The sequence below is a fragment of the Montipora foliosa genome, chromosome 4 (assembly GCF_036669935.1).
Source record: "Montipora foliosa isolate CH-2021 chromosome 4, ASM3666993v2, whole genome shotgun sequence".
NCBI classification, from domain to species: Eukaryota; Metazoa; Cnidaria; class Anthozoa; order Scleractinia; family Acroporidae; genus Montipora; species Montipora foliosa.
In genome coordinates this window covers 18,894,397-18,920,079 of record NC_090872.1, presented here as the reverse complement: position 1 = coordinate 18,920,079, position 25,683 = coordinate 18,894,397, and the positions used below count along the sequence as shown (strand labels likewise).

The 25,683-nt window shown below is 39.2% G+C and overlaps 5 protein-coding genes across 5 annotated transcripts in view; 2 read left to right on the top strand and 3 right to left on the bottom strand.

Annotated features, from left to right (window-relative positions):
- LOC137999062 (uncharacterized) overlaps positions 1 to 1,746 on the bottom strand; it is a 2,368-nt gene extending 622 nt beyond the window's left edge. The window contains exon 1 of the mRNA XM_068844889.1: positions 1 to 1,746. This exon is cut by the window's left edge and continues 622 nt beyond it. Within this exon, the coding sequence (XP_068700990.1) occupies positions 252 to 1,226 (975 nt within the window). The 5' untranslated portion in view covers positions 1,227 to 1,746 and the 3' untranslated portion in view covers positions 1 to 251.
- LOC138000162 (tripartite motif-containing protein 2-like) overlaps positions 1 to 3,048 on the bottom strand; it is an 11,431-nt gene extending 8,383 nt beyond the window's left edge. The window contains exon 1 of the mRNA XM_068846368.1: positions 2,923 to 3,048. The gene's annotated coding sequence lies outside the window, so the exon portion shown is untranslated. The remainder of the gene's footprint in view (positions 1 to 2,922) is intronic.
- A 3,676-nt stretch (positions 3,049 to 6,724) lies between these two features.
- On the top strand, positions 6,725 to 7,842 carry LOC138000166 (uncharacterized). The gene has a single exon (XM_068846374.1). The coding sequence runs from the start codon at positions 6,871 to 6,873 to the stop codon at positions 7,636 to 7,638; it is 768 nt and encodes a 255-aa protein (XP_068702475.1). The 5' UTR covers positions 6,725 to 6,870; the 3' UTR covers positions 7,639 to 7,842.
- An 833-nt stretch (positions 7,843 to 8,675) lies between these two features.
- Positions 8,676 to 10,468, top strand: LOC138000164 (uncharacterized). The gene has a single exon (XM_068846372.1). The coding sequence runs from the start codon at positions 8,827 to 8,829 to the stop codon at positions 9,817 to 9,819; it is 993 nt and encodes a 330-aa protein (XP_068702473.1). The 5' UTR covers positions 8,676 to 8,826; the 3' UTR covers positions 9,820 to 10,468.
- Positions 10,469 to 13,270: 2,802 nt separating this feature from the next.
- On the bottom strand, positions 13,271 to 24,206 carry LOC138000165 (mitochondrial carnitine/acylcarnitine carrier protein-like). Its single transcript, XM_068846373.1, has 11 exons — positions 24,004 to 24,206; positions 21,003 to 21,095; positions 19,304 to 19,431; positions 18,263 to 18,353; positions 17,893 to 18,013; positions 17,730 to 17,802; positions 16,712 to 16,752; positions 16,106 to 16,174; positions 15,045 to 15,094; positions 14,537 to 14,611; positions 13,271 to 13,782 (listed from the first exon to the last, which is right to left on the bottom strand). The coding sequence occupies exons 1-11, from the start codon at positions 24,139 to 24,141 to the stop codon at positions 13,720 to 13,722; spliced, it is 942 nt and encodes a 313-aa protein (XP_068702474.1). The 5' UTR covers positions 24,142 to 24,206; the 3' UTR covers positions 13,271 to 13,719.
- Between the last annotated feature and the right edge of the window lie 1,477 nt (positions 24,207 to 25,683).

Below are 25,683 nucleotides of genomic sequence, written 5' to 3'. Positions count from 1 at the left end.
TATTTTTTGCATATAGAGTCACTGTGAATTCCAAAAAATACACTTAACTTTTTGAAACGAAGCTTCATGAGAACCCACTGCTAGTACGAGCAAATTAAACCACATATATTTTTTTCTTTGAGAACTATTTACAATAAACATGTATTAGAGAGTCACCTTGTATTTACATATCTACATTATAACACTCATTTGCATTTTAATTTCAGTAGCTGGTTTTTCTAAAAAATTCAACAACTCGTATCGCCCAAGTTTTAGGTCCAGGCAGTAATCGGTAATTTATTAGTTCTTGTTTTCCCTAAATCAGTCTTATCTTTTGTGTCTTGAGAGTATGAAGCGACTGAATATGTTCTTTCTTGGCGATATTCCTCCGAATTCATCATTTTGTCGGCATGAGCTTCGTTCTCTGTTTCGTTATTATTTTCCAAAGGCTTATAGTAACCAGGCGTCCAAGTAACTAGTTCTAGAGGTTGAATACTTGATAGGAACGCTTTCACAGCTTGCCGGTGAATACAGAGCTCTTTTTCTCTGATTCGTCGGAAGTACTCTATATCTACTTCTATGTTTGTGACCGCTCTATTTTGTCTTCGGACAGACTCTCTTTCGCGCGAAGCCTTAACCTGTCCCGAACTGAAATCAGAGAGAAGGCGATTAGTTTTGGTTGGCGCGCTTCGAGCGCGATTGAACCTTTGAGTCACGGTTTTTAACTGTCTTTCCCACATTTTGTTTCTTTTCTCCAGCGCTGTCATGGGCCTTGGCGTTAAATCTAATGGAGCTTGATTAGAAATTTCGTTAGAGTACACCATTGTGTTACTTTCTTCGAATGGTTCACAAGATTTCGTTCTTCTGAATTTAGGCAGCGGAGGCTTTGGGCTTGCACTTAAGCAACGCAGCTGTGTTATAGACATTCTATCCTTGTCAGGGTTTCTACGTTGTAGTTCTCTCAACTCTTTCGTTCGTATGTGACTTTTATCCAAACTCTCTTTGACTTTTTCATGCTTTTTGGCGATGTCCACACTTGCTGAAAGCTTGCGTTGAAATCGATGCACAACAATCCGTTGATCAGATGAAATTCTAGAAATTCTCTGTTGTTCTTGTTTACGTAAGCAATCAAGTGCTTTCTGGAGTTGAATTTCTTCTTTCCAGTTTGCCGAGTGGACTTTCTGTGACTTTTCAGAGCTACCAGGTCCAGATTTTTGCCTGTCGATGTAACTTGCGAATTGTGTCATTCTCGGCTGGTACTGAGTAACCTTTTTTCAAAAGCAATGAAAACGTGCTCGTGTGTTTGCAACTGGTCAGCCTTCACAACAGCAGTATGTTTAAGGAAGATTTGGCGTTTGTATTCATCATCTGTAATTCCATGGATCACGGCGTCAAGACAAAAGAACAACGGAAATTAGCATGTAATCCATTTGGAACTGCGCAATGTACAATCGTGAATCAATAATTCACTTAGTCATGTAACTGCGCGATTGTGCATCGTAAATAAGCTCGTTTCTTGTTTCGACAGAAGGTAGTTGAATTCCAGAGCAACGTTTGTATGATGTTGTTTACCCCTTGTGTAAATAACCCCCTATCTTTGATTTGAATGTTTCAGTTTACAGCTTGATTTATTAGGGGTCCTTGGATGTTAACTCGTTGTTTTAACACTTTTCCATGTCATTTTGACACTAGAAACGATCATTATCAAGCCCTCTGTCCACAATTAGCTGCTGGCATTTTGCTCCTGTAGTAAGAAGTTCTTGTCCTTTAAGATTATGAATTTTTTAGTGGCATAACAAAGCCCAGAACTCAGCTTGTCTTGACTTAACCGTTTTTGTGTAAACGGTAGATGGTGTTTGTTTTCGCGTATACTCTAAACGTATTAAAAATTAACTGAGCAACTTGACATTTGTTGATGTCGCAACTAAACCCATTTTCCCCGAGTTATTAGCAACCACATTTCGCTTCTTTTCAAATTAAGTGCCCACTCTTTTATTCCAATCGATAAACTTGATTGGACATAACGATATTTGACGACTTTAATGAGATTGACAGTTTTCGTTGTGTGTTCGCGAGTGGGTTTTGCCAAAACAAACAAGTGTGTTAACATCTCGTAGAAAAGCAAAGATCAAGAATCTTCATTACAAACATACTCAGATATTGATGAGCTCACTGGTTTGACAGAACGTTTCTGGCACTGCAAGGAAACCATTTCGCAGTTTGGTGACTGAAATATTATAGGAACCCTGGAAATTATCCACAAATTTAAGTAAGTAAACAATATGTAAAGCTAAGAGTGCTCAAGAGTGAGCGCTACGTTACAAGCATTGCATCAACCGTGCGACCTTAGCAAAAGTATTTATATAATACACGTGAAGTTGAGAGCTCGGGTGTAAAGGTGTTTTTACGTTTGCCGAATCCCTGAGATCGACATAGCTTCTTGGCACACGATCCATAGCTTTTAATAAGGGTTGTGACTTGAATGGATAATACGGTGAGAAACTTAGTTTTGTGTATATGTCACCAGAACAATTTATGAAAGCTAACCATTCCGAGTCGGCGCTTAGATCTAATCGCTAGAGGCTAAACAAGCTCATCTAAAAATTTAATCAGTAGAGATCAGCAGTTATTGTCTGCCTAAACAGAGTGTTGTTTATCTGAGGGTTATGAAGGGAGGGGGGGGGGGGGGGGGGGGGGAGGCGGAGGGGTGTCAATCCCATTTCCCAGGCCAAATTTGGACAAAATCCCAGTAGTGGCATGTTTTCTTAGAAATCCCAGTCCCTGCTACTAAAATCCCAACCGGATCTATGATAAGGAAAATTTAATTTTAGAGCATCGCCGGATATGTTGTTTGGAGCAAATAATGATAAGTCTCAAAACGAAACAAGCGATTATTGGAGAACGGAGACAATAAAGACAGTGTATCTGGATGAGATTGCTTACCCAACGGTCCGCTGAAAAAGGCCTGCTTTCACCTGGCACATTAAAGAATTCTGAATGGTGCATTCTCCAATTTCTCTTCGTCACTCGGAGTCACTGTCGTCATCATCATTATCAACATAAGTATCTTCACCAGTATCCTCCCCAGAGTCTTCTCCCTCTTCACTAGACCCCCAACAATCGCCTGGCCGAAGGTCTTGCAAATTGGTAGGGTACGTTCAAGGACGTTCCAGTTCCTGTGCCTGACACATTTACCATGGCCTCTTGTCCAATAATTCTAAGCTTCTTCTTCTTCTTCTTTTCGAGTGATTGCACTGATTGGTTGAAGTGGGTTTAGAGAAGTCGATTCGTGCTAGTCAAGCCATATTAGATGTAGGGATGTTGTAGGTAGGGAGCTCTGAGGTTCAAAAACAAGACAAGTCTTTTAGCATCAGGAAGGTACTCACTCTCACATGGCAGTGGCCAAGAACGCGCAAGAAGACCGCATGAAATATTTGATATCAGGAATTTTGAGCAGAACTAATACGGACAACCTGAGAACCTCTGATAATGCAAACCCCATATTCGCCAAGGACTCTTAATATCCTATTCCCAGTAACAAAATCCCATTTCCCAGTGATCAGATGCATTTTCCAAACGAAAAATCAGGTCAATCCCAGTTCCCATTTTACCCCTTCATGACCGTCTTATCTGCCAAAGCGGGTTAACACTGAGCTTGTAAGGTATTGCCACGAAATGGGAAGACCTTAGACAGCAATGACCAGAATCAGGTTTCGTTAAAACAATGGTTTGCTGGGGTGCTCAGTCTCGTGGGCTCAGAAAACTTCGTGGTGGTCTCCAAATGTTACTTCTGTATACGTTTCACGAATTGTCTCACCTTATTTCTGGGTTTCCATTGTAGTTATAAACTTTAAAATAAGGCTTGAGGTCTGGAAATTACTGACATGGAACTGTTCATCCCAAGTAAAACGGCTTTAAAACGGCTTAATTTGTAATGAGTTCGGCTACAGTTTGAAACTAACCACAGAGAGCAAACCTCTGATGCAGTACATTTCCCAGTCCCTCTCTATTCTAATTGGTTAATTCATATTTGACAGAAGATTTTGTTTTTGTTTTGTCCAGTTTACAACGCTTTTTGATCACATATCACGAGTTTTCTTTTCCTGTTTCTCAGATGGGAGAGTGGGGTTGAGTAAGCAGGTTATAATTCCGAGTTCAAGGACACGAATTGAAAACCCAAACTAAAAATCCTTACCCAATATGTCAGTGAATATCATTTGGCAACACCACTCATCAATACTAGTCACTTTATTTTACTAATCGCCACTGAACGTTACTCCAAATCACTCCCCGTTATTCCACGTTACTAGCCATTAATTATTCCTACTCGTCAGTTTACGTTACTAGGCATCACCAGCCGTTATTCCACGTTACTAGTCGGAGGAGAGTGGGGCCGAGTACTCAACCGTGATTACAAAATCATTTCTATTTTCAGACTTTTACCATTCCATTAAATATACCTTACTGTAATTAATTGCAAGGAAGATGAAGTACAGTAAACACCCGCATATAAGAACCTGGGATTTAAGAACCTGTTACGCAAAAAATTCATTTTAAAACCCCCAAATGACCTTGAAATTTCAGTCGACTGGAACAAATTGCCCTTTTAAACTGCACAGATCTTATTCAAAACGTATTTTTCATGGTTAAGAAATATAAAGGTATCAGCGTCCTCATGAGAGGAAATCAGTAATACCATATCATAGAGTAGAGATATCTTTAGTGGAAATAAGAACCGATCGATTTAAGAAATAACCTAAAACTAATGTAAAGACCATTTTAGACCTATTTAGCCTAATTTCGAAAAATATAGGTTCTTGCATGAGGGTGTTTACTGTAATTGATGGCGAAGAAACCTAAACTCTGATGGCTTGTAAGCTTAGGATCCCAGTCACAAAAAGACAAGATCATGATAAATTTAGTTAGTATAAATACACAGGAGATTATACAAAATCGCGCGCTCTCATTGGCTCCCTATCTCGGATTATCAGCCGATAATCACCTCGACGGACAAAATGGCTGCCAGTAGTCGTTTTGCCACCTTAAGTGAAGATGATTTTCGCGTTGAAATGTTTTTTTTTTCTCTTTTTTGAAATAATCACCTGTGTATTTATACTAAAACAATTATTCGCCTCAGGCTCAGTGATTATCGGTGAATATTCACCTCGACTTCGTCTCGGTGAATATTCACCGATAATCACTGAGCCTGAGGCGAATAATTGTTAAATAACTGGTATTAAAAAAAGACGTGCTGATAAGGGCGTTTGCTATTTATTATAGACTAAGCAATTGGTCAAGATGGAATTGTGTAATTTTTTCCTCAAAGGGTGAACAGATGAAGAGTTGATAATCTCTGAGGAGAGTTTAAAAAACGTTGTCTCTTGATAAAGAAAAAACGGAAAATTTGGGACAGTTTTGAATGTCGACACCACGCGAGAGACTTCATTTTATCCGGAAAATCCCGTGTATACGTAATAGACAAATGTTCTTTATGAAAAAATCGCTTGGCCAAAGCCCAATTTAGGTTCTGTTCGCTTTCCTTGTACAGTGGGGATTTGTTTATTTTGTCTTTTTTTGGAGAAAAAATTAAACTCGTCGGTAGGTTGGGAGGGAAGTTCTAAACAGACACTGTAAAGAAGCGCGTTGGGTAACCCAGGATGTTAAACGGTTTTTTTCTATCATTTCCTTGCGCTACTTTTTACTTTGTCAGTGCCACTTTTTTTGTTGACTTGGCAACCGTCAGAGCACACAATAACCACGGACCGCCAACTTTATTTTTTCTCACTTTAATTTATCCCCAACCTTTTTATTCCTACATTATTTCTGTCAAATGTAAACTTTATGTATCCATGCTTGAAACAGAATTTTTAAAAAAAGGCGAAAGCGCGTTGAATTTCCTGTTTTTTTAGCGGCGATACTTCAAGATGACAGTCGTATTGTCATTAAGACACACAAGCTGGCAAACTGGGAATTTTAACATGATCATATGAACGCCTCGTATTTCCATAAATATTGGGCAGGCTATAGTAAAATGCATTAAGCCTTGACCTTGATGGATAGTCCATTAAATTGATTTTGCCCCTAGACTTTCACGGGCCACGTTTGGTCAGTATTCATTCAAAATTCTGACATGGCTGCAAATTATGAATTCTATCTAACTTGAAAATGTTAAATCGAACATGAATGCTCGGAAAATGTGGAGAGCTGATACATCGATTATGTACTGTTGCAAATGTTTATTCAGTAGATTTTAGTTACTGCGTCCAAACTACGTGAAACTCCGGTACATTGAAAGAAACAACCTGCCGTATCTATTTTACACACCACCAACAACAGAAGTATTGTTGTACCAGGCTAAGTAAAAGCAATTTCTCAAAATTAACATATATTCAACTGCATAATGAATGTATTTTGCATTTAAGAAATACAATGAAAAACAAACTCTAATTTCAAGCTGCTAAAAAACAAAATATATCTTTTCAATGCAAAGCCGCCAACGGAAATAACTTTCCACGGTTCGTGCTGGGGACTCAGTATCGTGAAGGTGTCAGCGTTCTGTGAAATCAGTCAAACTTGACGACATAGATACATATAAACACGAAGAAATTAGGTATTTCACTTCAGCGGAATTAACATTGAATCTATTTTTGTTCCGAAACGAGTACCACAGAATGAGATGACATACGTCATCAATTTTGAGATGTAGCCGACATACAAGCAAATACAGCTTGCAAACTTAATAAGCCTTGGCTGTGAAATATTGCGATGTTATTCGCATCAGAGAAATGAAAAGTCATATCTGTTCCGAAATTGGAAAACGTTTTGTACGCGAAAAGCAACTAATTTTGGTATCCAGTCGGACAGACATTTCAACACTCTTCAATATTGAAGATGGACGTTATTAGCAGGGTTTCTATATCAGAGATCATTCACACGATGTCGATTGAGGACGAGAACACAGACCGCAGAGAAAAGAAGAGAAGGGTTAAATTTTCGGAGCCATTGGAATATTGGAGAGAATTTGATAGAGAAACGGGAGAGCTGTGTAAAGAAAAAACTGGCATTGAATTAAAAAAAGCAACTTCGCAGCATTGGGAGAATGTTCAAGATGTTGAAAAATTCGGTAAAGGATATATCTTTAACAGCGCCGATCAAACGGAAACTGAGGATAGAAGTCAAACAGACTGCAGGGCAAAAGATATTCATTTCTTCCAGACAGGGAAAGAGACAAGAATGCGGAAGGCTCCGAAACCGGTAGAAGACAAAGCCGGAAGAGATTGCATCTTTGAAAGTGAACAAAACATGAGACAAATTTCAAGCTCCTTACATAAAAAGGGGTTAGGCAAGAAAACATCTCCTTGTAATGTTGAAAGACGTTCTAGGACCAACGGAAACATTGAACAGAATCTCCGTACAGATCTAGAGCTTCCACTTATTAAAAGCTATTGTATGTCTTCAGTTTCCTTAGATATTGGCAAGGTACCTCCACCTTTGCCTTTTGCTGGCAGTCGTAAGATATATGACGAAAGATTGCTTCCATCTTCATTTGTCAGTGCAAAGAGAATACACTCTTCATCTAAAATTCAAGGCCCAGAGGTCGGTTTTCCGCCTGTTGTCGGAAGATTACGAACGCCACACATTGTTCAACTGTTTGATTAATTCCCATCTTCGATTGCATAATCCTTTATTGGTAACACTGTTAGTGGTTACGATTGCTTAAAAAAACTGAAATCAGTCGTTGAAGATTGTTAGACCAGTCAAATATATGGCTAATCATTACGGATAGATGAGAAAAATAATAAAAATCGCAATAATGAGGCATCTCCATCTACATTTAGGTATGTCTGTAAAAGTCGTTAAAAACATCACACCGACACTACGTAGCAACACTACATAGCATACACTACATAGTGACCAAAGACTAAAAGATCAAGGCCTCAATGCTAATAACTTCAAGCAAGTGTACAAATGGCCTTATGGAACAAAACTGAGGTACAAAAATGTTGTAAAATGTAAAACAATTAGCAAATATTTTGCGGTTGTTAATTAGTCCATATCCAATGAGGGCCAAGGATTCTATACCTCCACCATTTTTTTACCCTTTTTGTTTTCTTTTCTATCGAATTAATTAAGTGTTCAAGTGCATTTTAAACTGTCAGATCACTTAAACAAACAACTAAAGATTCACTGTTGATGTTGTGGAAGCGAAAACAACATTGTCATTAAGTAAGCCATCCAAACCTTCTGCTAAGTTGCCGTCTCTTAACCCATTAGTCATGAAGTCCCTTCGAATGGTGATTTGCATATGAATACTAAAGCACTCAGGTGTTGTTTCTCTGTTGTTCCTTCTCTCGACCTCATTACAAGATCAGTGAGAAACGTTGATATCCTGATTCGCATTACAACGTGTCCCTCAGGCGAGGAACCGGCTCGATTGACTTCCACATAAAGAAAAATAGGAAAGGAAAAAAGAAATCGAATACTAACCTTAGTTTCCTCTTTTAGACTTTGTTTGCACAACTAAAGCAAAGACAGCTCAGCTTCCAGTTGAAGTGTTGAACTCAAGAGGGTCATTTTGTGGTGTTGAGTTACATGCACAGAGTCACAAAAGCGAAAATCATTCGAGAATCATTCGAGCGAAAAAAGGACAAAGGACAAAGAGAGTTAAAGTAATCAATTGATATAAATCGAAATCCGGTCTGTTCATTACTTAAGCTGTTATTACCTCATCATCGTCATCCACTAATTGACTGTGCTCTTTCGAGTATCAGATTAATTAAAGAAACAGTGACTCGGAATTGATGTCAACTGAACCGACAACTCGGGAAACATCAGTCCTTATGAAGCATGCATCAAGGTAGAAAACAAAAAAGGCTGAAAGACAAGACTTGTAAAGTAAATGGAAAGGAGACGAGTTTAACCGAGGAAGACAAAGTTACTCGAAAAGGAACAGGAGATAACAATAGCATTAGTTTCACCGACAATGCTAAAATGGTACGTCTATTTTGCGCTGATCCTTACAGCTTTTACGAAAGAAATTCGATCAGAGAAGAAAAGAAGAAAAATCAAAGGGGTTCTGAGCTTGGTTCGAAGAAAAACCGAGATCGTGAAAGGAAGCTTGACATTAAAAGATCCGATGATAAATCTTCATTACCGCCTTTGACAGAAAAGACACTCAACGGAAAGCAGTCAGTGACCTTTGGAAATGAAAGGCGAGCGATGAAGCATTCATTGCTGAACCATACAAAAATTGCTGTGACATCGGAGTTTCAAAAAAGGTTGGCTTTAAGTTTATCCTTTGCAGGAATTTATGATTTGGATGAAATGAACCGGCAGAGAAAAGGATGTAGGGCAAAAAAAGGACAAAAAATAAAAGGGATTTTGAAATCAAGCAACAGCGAAGTGACGGAATGCAATCAAACTTTGAACTCACACACTGAATCGGAGGACCTTGATAGAAGAGTGAAAGCTGAGGATAGTGAATTACCAAACTGCTACGTAATCAAAACGTTGATACTCGAGAAAGAGAGACCCTCATTTCAAACTAAGCTCATACTACCCAAAATTAAGGAAAAGAGTTCCGTGGTGCCGACTAAGTCGGTCAAAAGTGGATTCCACTGTGACACCATGACACACCAAAGAAAAGAAAACAAGCTACCCAGGATAGGTAAAAATGAAAACAGGACACTTACGTTTGCTAAGAGACGTTCAAAGAGAAGAGGTTCTCACGGTCATAAACGAAAAGTACGCTTTCATAACAAATCATTTGAACGGGATTACTCGCGGAAGAAAATGCCGTTTTTACCAGTGTTAGTAAATGGGAGATCGAAATTTTCTTAAAGTGCTACCGTGATCAAAAAATTACTTCCCTTTTTTTCTTCAGATTTTGAAAGTGTGATTGCTTAACACTTGACTGGCAAAATTTTGAGCTTTGATTTTTATGCAAAGGCTGTTTACTTTAAGTGTGAGTTCTGCTGGGATTTCATGGTCCGCCATTACTCACGTTCCGGGCCAAACTGACCGATTCGACTTCAGAGGGTTGGATCTAGGGAAGGTGACCTCATTGCTCACTACCTTAAAAAAACGCAGCTTATTATACATGCAAAAAACGAGTTTAAAACTCTGAAAACCCGAACTCCCGTGCTGCTTATTAATTCAGCCGAGTTCACACGCATTGCATTCGAAAACTATTGATTCTTTGACGTCATTTTCTCCTCGATCCAGCTCTCTCAAGATTTTAAAGTTACTAATGGCAGGCCATCAAGTAGGAAAATTACAGTTAAAATAAACAGGTCTTTTTTATAAATCAAGGGTTAAAACTTGGGTCACTTACTGTTAAGCTAACATCGTTTTGAAATCCAAAAGAAAAAAAATTGATATTTTGGTCATAGTAGCCACTTTAAAAGATTCGGAAAGACAATGCTCTTTTTCGTAACGCTGAAAATATGTAAACGTAAAGTTCTTTGTTTGCATTAAAAGTGCGCTTAACAACGATGTAAGTCAGAGTTTATATAACATTTCCTTTAAATAATCTGGAAGAAAATAATATTGTGAAAATTCTGAAGTGGCACGAATCAATTCTGTGATGCTTATTTGCCAAGTACTCTTGATGTTGAATTCCGACCAACTGCGAACAAATTCTGATATCCAGCCAGCGGGAGTAAACGAGTTGGACCCAAAGAACACCAGTGGGGCATATCATCTCCAACTCGTAGCTCATCGTTTATGACGTCCTGAAGATTTTTCCTATCAATGCAGTTAGTTCGACCACGCAATTGCCTATTGTTCTTTTAGTTTTAAAACTTTCAAAGAAAAATATGTCAGACACAATATCAGTGGACGCTTTCAACGGGTGCTTAAATGGCGAGTCGTAAAATTGATAATTTATAGCGAAAATTGCTTGCTGTTAGTGGCTTTCAACCACGCGTCGAGCAACACGCAAACGCTTCGGGTATGATGATTAGCTTAAAGGTCGGTACACACGAGGGAGCTTGCTCCCGCAGCACGCTCCTGCAACACGCTCCCGGAGCAAAGCTCCCTCGTCTGCACCAACTTTTCTAGCGAAGGAATATGTTGCGCAACAAAACTTTTGCTCCCGAGTTTTGCTCCCTCATATCAAACTGGTTTGATATGAGGGAGCAAGCTCCAGGGGCAAATCTGTTGCACGAGTCTGTTTCAGGAGCAAGCTCCCTGGTGTGTACTGAAATTTGCTTGCCATGACATGACGTGTCTCCAGCTGGCCGATCAAATTGGCTTATTTTTTCATCCACAACAGTTCCCATGCCCCAATCGAGTTGTTTCATCATTCATCTCCCTCGTCGTGTCCTTCGTGTGTACTGGTTGAGGTACTTACCCGGGAGCGTGTCTCGGAAGCGTGTTTTAGGAGCAAGCTCCCTCGTGTGTACCGGCCGTAAAAATCTCGCGCAACGTTATCAGCCAATAGAAAGCCAAATAAATATCAATCGCGACAAAAAGGGATTTCTTCGGATTCGGATTGGTTGATTGCGAGGGTTTGCCGGGAAAAGTCGACGGGTCTGAATAATTACATTGGTTAATGAATTGAAAACCACTCTCTTTAGGAGTAGTTTATTTACCTTTTCTTTTGTGATGGATTACAAAGTATAAACACTATCATAACGATTATTCTTTGAAGCACCGAAGAGAGAGATGCCCAGGCGAAGTTAAGGCTGTTTAATAAGCCCTGAGATGATGAGTATTCTTAGTTTAAACTCATAATAACTTCGTTCTATGTATCGTCACAGTTAAAAAAGTCAAATTTAGTCCAGTTAATGAATGTTTTATCAGTGGATGTCATGCACGATATCGTTAATCTTTGTGTCAATGTCATTACGCCGGCCAAGTGTTTAATCAGTTCAAACGTTTGTGAAGTAAAGTTGGTCTGGTTCCAAGAAGAGTTTTGGTTAGTACACTTCGCAAGGTCGGATAAGACTTACGAACTAAATGTTTTGCGTACCATCGGTGACCATTTATGGAAAGACTAAGCATTTACAACGTGTCATATCAAGATCAAACAACGATAAAGAGACGACAAGCTCAAAACATACACAAGAACAAGGCGAAACGTTCCCCCTTCTTTCTACCAAAGATACACTTCTATGAAGGGACAGACGAAAAAGGAAAGTGCCAAAGAGCTAAAATTGAGCTTGATGTGCGAGGGATTGGCAAAAATACCTCAAAGGATGACAGCGAAACAACGAAGATTAGAAAACCAAAAGGGAGGAAGTTATTTGAAGCAACCAGCTTGTCATCTCCTGGCAACAATACGGAGTATAAGAGCAGTGGGGTACATTCTTTACCACCCATCGTCTCCAAGGGCCTTATATCTCACGCTATGGACAACATTTCGACCATCCTCGATAAACAAGAAATACAACATTGTCCGTTTGACTTTGCGTACGATGCTTTAGTAAATGTGATTGAGAGAAGTAAGCAACAACAGAAATTATATAGAGAACGATTTCACGAGAATATTGTACGCGGTAAACAAAAACCAGTTAATGAAAAATTTTACTCACAAGAACAAGATAATACTAGCTGCTTACTGGAGAGTTTGACTTAATCGAATCAAATTGCGACTTGCATTTTGCTGCGCAGAAAATCCACCAAATTTAATTAAGGAGTCATAAATATTGCGATACACTGAGATTATGAAGGAAAAGAGGGCAACGTGGACTATGTCAAGCCTCATTAACCATTACTCTGAAATTAACAAATAGTGAAGGTTCCAGCACCAAGCGTTAGAGACACGTAACAATGAGGTAACGTACCGAAATGCTGGTGTACGAACAAAACGAGCTAATGAGAGATATCTACTGTTTGTGACGTCCAAACGTAACTATGGCGTAACTATGAACGTAACTACGGCGTAACTATGGCGGCCAGACGTAACGTTAAGCGGTTCGCAACATATCTCCAGCGAAAGAGATAAAAATCACTGTACATTACGGTGTAATGTACAAATGCTAGTGGACTAACAAACGAAGGTAATGAGAGTGCAAAAATTTGGTTTTATCAACGGAGTTGATAATGTAAATTGGCCACCGTACAGAGATAGTAAAAGCTAAGGTGGCCAATTTACATTATCAACTCCGTTGATAAAACCAAATTTTTGTCTACTACTTCCCCACCGACGCAGCACCACAGTTTCTTTAGAAACTACCCCCTTCATTCATTCGAAGGAAACGAGAGACCTTTTTCCAGCATCATCTGATAAAGCGGTGATGCGTAACGTAAAAACCACCTGTTAAAAAACAAATAATCAGTCGTGGGATCCAGCTCCGTACATCCAATACTCACTTTTATTTCCCATTAGATAATTCTCTTTAAACGTCATGGGTTGAATGACTAATATGAAGCAGATTTGTCTCTCAAGTCTCTAAAGTCCTTCTATAATTGTTTGAGGGAACAGAAACTTGGTGAAAAAATTATTAGCCAATCACAAAGGAATAAATACTTCCTAAGAAAAGTGAAACTTGCACATTACAATGGCGGAAAACTTGTCATGTTTTATAATTTACCAGGTAGATCAATTTGTTCCTAAAGGAGATATCCTTTCATTGGCCCTTTTTTGTGAAATAAATGATTTGCGAAAACGTTTTACTGTGTAAAGTAAAATTTGGTTGGAGAGAAATGTCATGTTTTGCCCTCCAACTGTCGGCAGCACATGATTCCGGAGTAAACAATAAGAGAGGTGTTCCAACGCCTCATTTTAAATCCAGGTCACCAGTTTGGTGCGATCCAGTCGAAGAATTTCATGGCTAATTCAAATCCGAGGAAGCAGGCCTGTGAAGAAAAACGAAGAATTCAGTTACTGCTAGTGATAACTACTAAAAACACAAGGTCATCTTAATAGAGGAATTTCTCATCGCGCTTACGGCAAACGGCAGGATGAAATTTGCGCTTTGTCCAAAACAGGAAAAAACTAGTTTGATTTGTGTCTCATTTTTTGTCCGTTATAGCTACAGATGTCGAGCTCTTTCTCAAGGGAGAGAGAGAGAAGTTGGAGAAGAGAAGTTTCTTGCTTTCCTGACAAGTAGCAACCTGCCGCTCCACGTTTGACGTTCACGTTCACGTTCACGTTCACGGAAACGCGACGCTAAATCTCTCCAATACAGTAAACACCCGCATATAAGAACCCAGAATTTAAGGAACCTTTTAAGCCAAATATTTGATTTTAGAGCCCCTTTACATAAGAACCAGGCGACTGGAAAAAATTGCACTTTAGACTGCACAGATCTTGTTCAAAACTTGTTTTTCATGGTTATGAAGTAAAAATGTATCAGTGTCCTCATCAGATTAAATCAGTCATACCATATCATAGAGTAGAGATATCTTTTGTGGAAAGAAGAACCAATTTAAGAACCTAGATAGCCTAAAACTACTGTACCAATTTAACCTAACTTGGAAAAATCTACTTTCTTATATGTGCCGGAGTGTTTACTGTGTCTTGATTTCCAAGCGATGATGTAGGAGCGCGTTCCGCGTCTGGTGAACTCCCTGCTTTCAAGCGGCTAAACTTAACCAACCGAAAACTTACCGCATTTGCTGGGAAAGCTCTAAGCATGACTGGCGTCAAGCCTTTAAACAAAGCACCTGCGCCCTCTTCACGCATCTAAAGAGAGAACAATTGAACGAGAATCATCTAACAAGTCGAGGAGCACCGTTGACTTCAGTTTATCGCACAAATTTTTCTTCACATTGAAAAGAGTAAGAAAGATTTGTGTAGTCTGACTGACCGCTTTCCTCAAAAAACGCGCCACGTTTTTTGCGAGTGATCCCAATTCTCTTTTTCCCGTTTTACTTTCGTGCTTCATCGCATTACTACGGCCAATGAAATATTACCCTAACCCAACACACTTGCAAACATCCCAGAAAATACACGCCTATGAGACAGCCTCCGCTTTGACGAAACTCGACGGATTCTAGTTTAAAACTTTACAGCTTAATAATTATTGTGATCACGGTCATAATCACCCTCTATATATGGACGTCAACAAAGAAAAAAAAGGCAGAAAGACCCTAAGTTGTTCGCCAATAAAGCTTACCATATGTTTGAACACATCTCGGACTCCATTAGGATAAGAACCTTCAGGAGCTACAGATTAGAAATGATACATATAATTAATACTTTGTATAAGCATTTTTTTTTTCAAAGAGGAGACCAAAGCAACAAAAATCAACAAGAAAGAAATGTATATAGAGCGGTTTTCAATTGTGTGTCGGAAGTGATTAGTGAATTACTTTGGTTTTGCATTAGTTCACTCAGAGATTGGTTTAAAGTTCTCGCGCCTCTTTTTCAACCAGTCAGAAGTGAAACCAAAACCAATCGTGGCTCGCGCGTGCACATTTTCCCGCGCTTTGTGTCGGCTACGTGTAATTACTTCGAGGTTTGATTGGTTTAGTGGATTGTCTCCGTCCTTTTTAATTGGCCAAAGTAATTACTTTGGGTTTGGTTTTACGACACTCATCTGAAAACCGCTCTATGCCGCAGGGCCATGAATGACACATCGACTACTACACTGGAAAGCCTATTCCCTATATAAACATTGGCCTTTTTGTAAATGGTTTGAATCTAGGAGTCATAACATAACAAATTTACATTTAAGTTACGATCGTCCAGGTGAGTGTAGGACTACATTCAGCCAGACGATTGTACTTCTCTTAGTTACACTGGCCTTTTTGTCACTCAAATGTTCAATGATCAAACAAATACTAATACATGCGCTGCCAAAATACAGAAAGCAATATTATTGTTTTGTAGTAACACTGCATATGAATTTTCTCGCAAAAATTGATAGATTTCCAAATGCACTTCAATAAACACAGAGCCAAAGAAATGAAGCATTATTGTTTCATAAAACCTCCCACACAGAGAACACAAAGAACGAGGAAGTTTCACTTTGTTGTCATCATTATCGTGCAAGCTGAATCCTACTTCCTGGGGCAAAAGTGCATTCCAATAAACTATACCCCCTTCAATGATGCAAAAATAGCGAAGTAAAAATTTTTAACTTCCAAATTGCTTCTTAAAAAAAACACCAAAAATTGTTTGAAATAATTTTATCTTAAACTACCGAGATGCAAAGATCAAAGAATTCAAAAGTACCAGTTTGCAAGCGTGACTTCAGAACATCAGGTGCTATGGCAACAGACCAGTTCATCATACCCGCTACACCTACAATCAAACAGGAACAACTTTAAGCTGTAAGTTGGCAAGCCTTGCAAGTACTTAGCCTGTTTGACAGAAATATTTCCAATTGAAACGTTGGGCAACAACCAAAATAGTAGGGAGCTTAAGCACACGCGTTTTTGAGGCGCGGACGGTAAACCGGAAGTGAGCTGTTTTCTCTTTTAACTTGTCTTTACACAACCACATTTACATTGCTAAGTATCTTTTCTCCATTAGAAATGATTAGTGTAAAAATCTAGGAGACACCACTGCCCTGGCACACAAAATGTTCTCTTCCGGTTGCCGTCTGCGTCTCAAAAACGCGCGTGCTTAAGCTCCCTAGTAACCAAATGCCACATACATGTTGGCTAGCATGTGAACTGCCATATGACTGTTCAAGAACGAAAGTTTAACCCATTGACTCCCTGGGGTTCCCCATTGATGAGTAAAATCGTCTGGCGTTAGACAGAGTAAAATACTCTGGTGTCTGGCCGGTTTAAGCCGATTTGGACGTCAAAGGGTTAACAAGGAATCACTAATTACCTCCAGCACAAAGAATACTCAAAGGTCCAACATCTCTTCGCCTGCCAACCAAATTAAACAATTAAGTAAAGAAAAATATTTAGACTGCATAGAAAGGAAAATCGGATGGTAAAATGCAATATCTTTTTTATTAATAATTATTATTGTGCCTTGTTTTAGATGAAGAATTTAACTTAAATTCAACTACATGTAAAATTCAGTTTTTAAAGCTATTAGATTCGTCTGGCAAACTTTACTTCTACCAGAACTATTACTACAGTACTACAAATGCAACTTAATGGAGGGGACCCACTGACACCTCAAATGCCCTAGGATGACCCAAGTTGACAAGTAAATCGTCTGGCGTTAGACAAAGGCAAGTCTGTTAAGGACGGTGCCTACTAATTAAAGATATTTTTGCCCCGGTGTGTGATTATGCCGGAAATATAGATCTTAACAAGTGCTATTGAAATCCAAAAAGAAAATTGGGGGTAACCACGCATTTTTAAAAGATAATTCATGAATAATATTTTAAAAAGCTTTAAAATACAAAGCAATCTATGGCGTTCTTTCTCAAATTGAAGCTTAATTATCTCTCAAAAATGCATGGTTACCCCCAATTTTCTTTTTGGATACAAAGAGTACTTACTAAGATCTACTTTCCCGGACAGTTTTAAACCGCGCAAAAACATCCCTGTATTACTAAGCGTCACCGATAGGAAATCCGAGTATCTCTAGATGCGCACAACGTATGTGCAATAACAATAGTAGGCACCGTCCTTAAGTCTTACCCCCTGGAGTCCATGGGTTAATATCATTATTTTAATGACATTCTTATTCCTAAACCTTTCACCCCTACACCGGCCATACTTAGTATTTTACTCTGTCTAACGCCAGACAATTCTACTCGAAGATGGGAAACCCTCAGGAGTCAATGGGTTAAATGAATGACCATTAAATGAATGCTACACAAGAAAAGAAAAAAAGAGTCATTACCAACCTTTGCAACACCGTATATGCAGGTTTAACATGTACTTACGTTTTTCCAGTGGGAGTAAGAGCATTGAGAAGAAATTCATAAGAAACAAAGTACATTCCACTGGCAGGAACATCTGTTAAAAACATTTCCACAGAGGAGGCAAAAAAACTGGTTAGCTCCAATTTACATCTGTGCGAAATAAACACACTTGATTAATACTTGCCTCTCAGTAAGGTAGCACATGTTCCTTTGTACACTCCACGAATTCCATTTTCTTTGTAAATCTTTTTCACAACATCTGCTGGGCCAGCATATTTTTTCTCAGCACCAGATGCTTGTTGGATCTTAAAAATAATAAACTATGTTAATTTTCTCCAAGTGAGATTGACGATCTGGTTGGTTATGCACAGGCAGAGGTCAGGATCTTCTATCCTGACAATCCTAACTTTTCAATTATCAAATGACCAAAATTGATCACAGTGACTGGAAAACACAAAGGAAATGAAAAGCAAGTACTCCACAGAGAACTTTATACTGATTAGTTATGAGCAAAACTTGCTGAAATTACTAATCTTGATTATTTTACACTGTACCTGCAAAATGCACTTTATTCTTTCTCCAGGAGCCATAATTACTGTTGTGCAAACTCCAGCAAAAAACCCTGACGTCAATATCTGTAAGTAGCTGTTAAAATATAGGGTACCAATTTGTTTTCAAGGAATCAAAATGACTGAAAAAAAAAAGATAACTTTATACAGCCCTTGTAATAAGAATATGACATACAGGAGAGATGAAAGCGACTTGATGTGCATAAAACTAATCCTAACTCAGATCATGAAGAGATGAACTTGTCTGTAATTATAATGCAGCATACAACAAAAGCAAACAACAAACTTGAATAAACAATTGCTCCAGCAGGAATCAAACAAGTAAAATAACTACTAGTACTGAATCACTTGTTTTCAGGCTCCTTCAAAGAGTCGTTTGACAGTTAAAAACACTGTTGGGAATAACACAAAGATCAGTCTGCTTGTTTGATATTCCTGATTAAATCACACACATGATTGTTCACTATCCTTTCCATGCTACAACTTGATCATTCTTCTCCCACTTATCTTATTACAAAGGATTGACAATCATAATGAAATGAAACAAAGAAACACAAATGTTCATGTCTTAAGTATGATAAAAAGAGTCATGTATTACAAAATGTTCTGTTGTCATGCAGTGCACAATTTCCCGACGAAAATCATCCAACAAGGTTTAAGGTGACTGACAACCAGCATGCTGCTTAGATTAAAATCTTGCTACAACGAGTTGCAAAAATAGTGGAGACACTTCTCCTTCTTGGGGCGTTATTAATTTACCTATCATCTGAAGCCCCCCTCCCCCCCTTATCAGTGTTGCTAGCAAGACAAAAATTTTTTTTGCAAACTTAAACAGTCAACATTGAAAGGGGGAGAGGGGAAGGGAAGTGGGAAAGGTTTAAATTCTAGATACAGCTGGTATTGGACGCTAGAAAAGGTGTTTTTTAATGAAAGTGTCTCAACAATTTTGCAACTCGTTGTAGCTTGCTACCAACAAACAGCTTGTAATCACCGTTGACCTCAGGTAATTATAACATTGGCTCTTACGTTGGATCATCAGATGGATTTTTGAGTTGCAGTTTTTTGCCCATGTTGAATCCCCAGAAACAGATTGCAAATATTGGTGCAACACCAACTACAGGAGCTGCCATTCCTTTATACAGGCCCACAAATCCCTGAAATAACAAAAATTGTACTTTCATGGGAAATGGTGAACTCTGTCATTTAGACAATCATTTATTAACTATAATATATAAAATGTTTATGTACATTACTGAGCACAGTGAATCAGAACAGGTTTCCAATATAAACAATATCCAATATTCCTCCCCATAACAGTAAAGACAGATAAAATCATGGCAAAAAGCAACAAAACCTAGTATAACATTTACAGTACTAGTAATCAAAACAAGTGTCAGTAGTTCAGAATTCTTTGGAATTCCTTTTGTTAAAATTCAATAGACTCTGTATGGCTAAGGATAACGGTAGTTTCTTGGAGGCAGTGGAGGTTGCAGGGCTCACAGCATTGCCTCAATGGGGAATGTTGGACAGGATAGAGGAACTATCGGCTGTCTCAAGCCCCGGGGGTAGTATGACGCCAGGTGGGTTGTAAAGTGTGTTGGCCAGACACACTGAGCTGGGGATAGCTTGGTACTTGGGTCACTTGTTGTGGCCAGTCAAACCTCGTCCCCTGTTATCAGTCCATGGTTCTGACAAAAGAGATAACTGATCTGATTCTCACTGAGCATGACTACAGTGGTCGCTCTCCCCTGCCAACGCCTACCAAGAAGGAGAGTCCAGAAGGGCAGACAGTGGTGGTGGGGGGAACAATGAAAGTGTTGCTTGCTGCTGCTATGTTTCTCTGCAATTATATTATTGTTGAGCTTGTTGGTAGTTGTGAGATGGCAACAGCTACTTTTGCCGTACACTCAACGGACCATCCAGAAGTACGTAGACACAATTTAAAAAGGAACAAACCTGACCTACGAATTTAAGTAGTAAGGATCTTGAGATTTTGCTGACTATTTTACATATGTATGGTTTCCAAGACACACTTTCATCAACATGAAGAAAAACAATGAATAACCCTTCTAACAAAATGTACAAGTTTGCAATTACAGTACATCTAGCTAAATTATCATTGTAGCTTTACCAAATCCAACATCTGATGTAGATGGAAGATAACTACAAGTATCCCAGAGATCAACGATGAAATGATATATGAAATCGATCATATATGAACTGCAGATATGAAATCAAGTGAAGCTATGATCCTCGCAGTAACTGTTTATTAACGTAATTTTGTAATTGCGTAAAGAAGCCTGAAAAGTTCAGGACTTCAACGGAGTTTGAACCTGTGACCTCGCAATACCGGTGCGATGCTCTAACCAACTGAGCTATGAAGCCACTGACGTTGGGAGCTGGTCATTTGTGGGTTCTAATGTTCCTGTGAGGAATGAAACAATCCCAGAGATGAATTAATCCCAGAGATGTTGCACAAGTCTCACCGAATATTATCTGACACTACAAAGTACTAATTTTCCAAACTTAAGTTAGCTATAGTAACAAGCCTGAATGGATCTGTGAAAATCTAGTCAGCCAACAAACAGATTGTTGATCAGCAAAAACCAATGCATGTGCACTGTTTCCTGCCTTAGCCTTCATTCATGCTTGCTAGTGAGGGTGTTTACAGGGGTTCTACGTCCAGTTTAATACTATTACACATTCTGCTCATCAGAAATCTCACCTCTTTTCTAATAGTTTTCATGGCACAATCAAGAGTTCCAGTAAACATTGGCTTCTGCCCAGGCTCAGGGGCTGGCATTGTTTGAAGGCGAACCTGCCACAAACAGACCAGAACTAATAAGCTAGAAAACAACTGATAAGAATGTTATGCCTTGCATTGACTGAAACATAGAAAAACAATGTGGTCTTCTCAGATAAAAACAGTTTACTGTAAACCCCATCTCATATCACTTTAATGCTGTTGGCATTGAAAAAATACTCAATGTATGCAAAATGTACGTAGACCAAAATTAATGTGGTAGTTTCCCAAGCACCATTTGGTGGGCATATCCTTGGAATACAAGCCACCAAAAGTTGATCTGAGATCTGAAGGAACACAGAAACATGATCAAAATGAAAAGTTTGATAAACAAATGAACCTTTCCACTATACTGCTATTTTCCTTGTGAGCAAAACCTCTGCTCCAAAATGAGTATCATGAATCTTTGATGCTATTACTACTTCCTGACATGTCAGTTCTCCATGATTAGTGACTTCCTACGTGGTGTAGATTGGATAAACTGCAACTGGGTACCAGTGGTTTCATTACCCTGGACCCCAGAGGTTTTTTCTCTCTTAGAGAAACGGAATAGTGAGTTGCAAAGTGGCAAGAAAAAGCTTTTCTTGCTGCTTCACGACGCACTAGTCCGTCTCCCTAAGAGAGAAAGAACCTCTCGCATCCAGGATACAGTTTCGTCAGCTGTCAGTTCTTATTATTGGGGAGCTTTTAAAGCAATGACAATGGCATGTCATTTAGTGGGCAAAAACAATAGCTTTGCACGCTCAACACATGTGCTTTTCATTTTTGTCCATTTCTTTGCAGTCATCAGCAAAACAACAATGTGAAATGGCCAAATTTGAGGTTTTATGGAGGACATGTGCACTTAGAGATAAATTTTCATTTTCTCCCCTAAATTAAGTGTGATTCACATCGGTTTCATTTGTGAGGGACTGCTACACCACTGTCATGTTAAAAAGCTTGGAATCGTCTTGAAGTGATTGCAATTAACAGGAATTTAATGTTTTGAGATGACATTCTTGTTGCCGTTCTGGTTGTCATTGATTAAGATCCCTATTAGAACCGACAGCCAATGAAAGGTGTTAGCTACATCTACTCCCCCCCCCCCCCTCAAATAAAAAAAAATAATTAAATTAAAGGCAGGAGGTTCTTTCAAACATAAGATTTAAACTCATTTGGACAACACGAAGTCGTCAAAACATTATTAGCAATTTTGCACTTGAAATGTCTTGTTTGGGAGAATTCTGTGTAAAATAGTGTGAAAAGTCAGACACCCCCAGAGAAAGGGGCTGTTAGGCTCCTTCTTGATAGAGTCCGTTACTTTACTCAAGCCAGCCGCCAATCTCAAATTTTATTCATTTGAAACCCCTGGGGTACCATTTAGTCAATCACAAACTCATTTGTTTTAGTTTAACCCTTCCATTCCCAAGCTGGTCTGAACCGGCCAGACTTAATATTTTACTCTAACACCAGATGATCTTACTCATCAATGGGGATCCCCTGGGAGTCAATGGGTTAAAGTCCCTATACCTGAACGCTTATTTTTTGCAGTTTTTTAACTTTTCGTTTAAATATCTATAGTGTCTGGAGTGTAGTAATTCAAAACATTTTTCTCCTTAGAGTATATCCATACATTTTAGCAGGGCTTTGATTTACATTACATGTATATACAATAAATTTTGGCTGACCCAGTTGGGTCCTGGTAATTATTGACGTCAAAGAAGTAACTTGCTGGCATCTCTTCAGAAAGAAATGAGCAAAAATGTAAGAAGTCTTGATGAAAATCTAGAGCTCTTTGTTAAGTCTTTAAAGAAATGTAGGATGATAGTTACTGTCTTTTGGTTGCTAATGAATGTTCTTACGATTCAGAATGGAATTACATTCTTGACTTCTTTGATGTCATTAGTTACCAGGACCCAAATGGCCTCGGCCAATTAATCAAAGGCTCACTAAAATGGGTGGATCGATACATTATGACGGTAAAATTTTTGAAGTACCAGTCACTCTAGACACTATAGATATTTAACCCCTTGACCTCTGAGAATGACACTAAATACATGTAGATTTTACTCTGTCTAACGCCAGACCTTTTTACTTGTCAACGGGGGCATCTGGCATTTAAGGTGTGAATGGTTAAACCAAAAGTTAAAAAAACAGGGAAAAAATAAGCGTCATAGTGAATTTAACTTTCACAATCCAGGTTGTGAGTTACAGAACAGAGCAGAGCTCCAATACAGCGTGCCATTTACAAGGACAGACCAGAACACTACGAACTCTGTGCCTTACACGAGTAGTCATTTCTACAGTAATAAAGCAACACTCATCAGGGAGAGGAATCATTTTATTTTATTGCTGGCAGAGCTTTTTCTCAAAGAGAAAGAAAACAAAACAAAAAAAAAAAAAAACAAGAAAGAAAGCTGTAAAAAAAAGAAAGCTTTAAAAATAGAAGCAAAACGAAAGAGACAATATCAGACACTTTTCCCTTTGCACTTACTAGAAGCGATTGTTACTTCAGTTGACAGCACAAATACCGGTACACCTGTAATGGTCTTCTTGGTGTCTGGGACGGCTAATTAAAATGCAAACTTCTGACTTTCACTGATTTTGTAGAATAGAATGATGTTTATTTTCCCTACCGGATAAAGCTTATCTCCAATACCCAAAAATTAAAATTCGCGATTATGCAACAAATTAGCTTTAATTAAGGAGATAACTTAGCTATTGAAACGTCTCATCAAGTCGACTGTGAAATGGACTTTGTACCTTCAACTTCATCTATCCTGGCAAACATCTTTTACGCAAGTTATTTAATTACCTAGACTAATACATGAGAGACCAAATTAATGATAAAGTTACAAGTTTTAACAGGTGGCCGGCAAACTTCCTTCAGACAAAACACCGGTCACTAAAACCTTTCTCATATTCTGCTCAAGGGTAAGCTTACCTTAATTGTATCCAGTGGATGGCCTGACACCACGCAACATATTCCGCCAAAACCACCGGCAAGAAAGTTTTTCACACCAGAGGTACTTCTAGTTTGCTTCTTTGGCGGTTCGACAACAGTTAGCTCCTGTTCAGCCATTTTGTTGAGGATCGTATTCCTCTCAACCCTCTCAACAGTGATTTTTTATCACGAGTCATGGGGAAATAGGGGAGACTGGGCTTGAGGTGTCGACCCAAACTCCGCCCCGACAACATGATTTCCTCTGCTTGCTAACCCTTATGTCATTACAGGTTCAAGAGTATTTAAATTTACGAGTCAATTATTATCTTGATCAAGTGCGGTTTTTAAGCCGATTCGAGTTTCTTTTGAAGAATTCTCTTCTCGGTGGAATAGCCTGAAATCGACATAAGACAGACAGAGAAGCCAGTGGTGGTCATTTGTTCATTTGTTCTTTGAACCAATCCCGAGAATCGTTTTGACTGCTGCGTATCAACGAGAGAGGTTTGTGCTGCAAAATCTGGTGCGATTTTCTTAACCTGCAAGCAAGCCCTTCATAGCGAGGTGGTCCTCGCTTTGGGAGCTTGCGAGCAAGCTAATAACTTCTCTCTGGAAAGCATTGACATTGCAATTTCAGGGTAAGTTCTGAGTACCGCTCGCACGATCGATCAGAAATACAAACTGTTCAAAGGTTCCCTTTCCAAAGGAAAACGACATATTTTTCCTAGAGTACTTGCAAACCGAGATTTTCGAGTACAGTAAGCGATGATAACATTGCACCCCGAGTAAACTCAGATCTGTTTTTCACTAATGACGTATAACGTTAGCATTCATCGTCATCTATCGGCCCTAGGGGTTGGGACACACTCAAACACTCTCTGTCACAACATACTATCCTCCATAGCAGTCGCCAGATCTTCCCCGTGAAGGCTCTCTATACCCGAATCCCTTGACAGGACCAACTCCCCAGTAGCCCGATGGCAATGGCAAGCAAATCGAAGTCTCCGCCTGGCGAGCCTATGCGAGAGGGGTGAGATGTCACCATGTATACGTTCGAGGGTGGCGTGTTGCGATCAATGGATGTTTTGCATGCGCCTGAGTAGTGTGGTACATATACATGTCCCGTAAGCATTAGCACAACCCAGATACGTAGACACGTATTTATATGGTTAAGGATTTATATACCGCTCGTATCACAAAGTTTCATGGCGGTTTACAATTTTTTCTCCAGGATGAGATTGGACGTCAGCATGGAATGGCGCCTCTGGCAGCCGCTATCAGGTCACATTTGATCTCACCCACCCACCCATCCCGCACAGGTATGTGAAAGTAGGACAGAGCACAACACGAACAGTGTGTGCGTTCTTTAACGTCACACAGTGCTGATTAACAGGAAAGGTATTTGTTGATCCGGCCGAAGTTACCGTCTTCCAACGAAAAGTACCAATGATCGAGACGCGACTGATCATAAATTGCTTCTGTGTTTGCATTGCTGGTGAAACCCAGCCTAAAATCTTGGCCGAAGGAAGACGATCAATACAAGCTTCATCGCGGCATTATGAAAAGCCAGTGGTCGTGGTTAGCGGTCGAAATAAATCAATTGCCAAGATGCTCAGACTTTAAAGCCACGGTACAGGGCATTTTTATATGTCAATGAACAGAGGAGATTCAGTCACACTCTTG

What these genes read in the sequence shown, in the direction of transcription:
- LOC138000166 (XM_068846374.1), top strand. Translation starts at nt 6,871, where the DNA reads ATGGACGTTATTAGCAGGGTTTCTATATCAGAGATCATTCACACGATG.
- LOC138000165 (XM_068846373.1), bottom strand. Translation starts at nt 24,141, where the DNA reads ATGGCTGAACAGGAGCTAACTGTTGTCGAACCGCCAAAGAAGCAAACT. An exon ending in ATGTGCTACCTTACTGAGAG is followed by an intron (nt 17,803 to 17,892) that starts GCAAGTATTAAT and finishes TGTTTTTAACAG; the next exon opens with ATGTTCCTGCCAGTGGAATG. An exon ending in CTTACTCCCACTGGAAAAAC is followed by an intron (nt 16,753 to 17,729) that starts GTAAGTACATGT and finishes TTTGGTTGGCAG; the next exon opens with GCGAAGAGATGTTGGACCTT.
- LOC138000164 (XM_068846372.1), top strand. Translation starts at nt 8,827, where the DNA reads ATGCATCAAGGTAGAAAACAAAAAAGGCTGAAAGACAAGACTTGTAAA.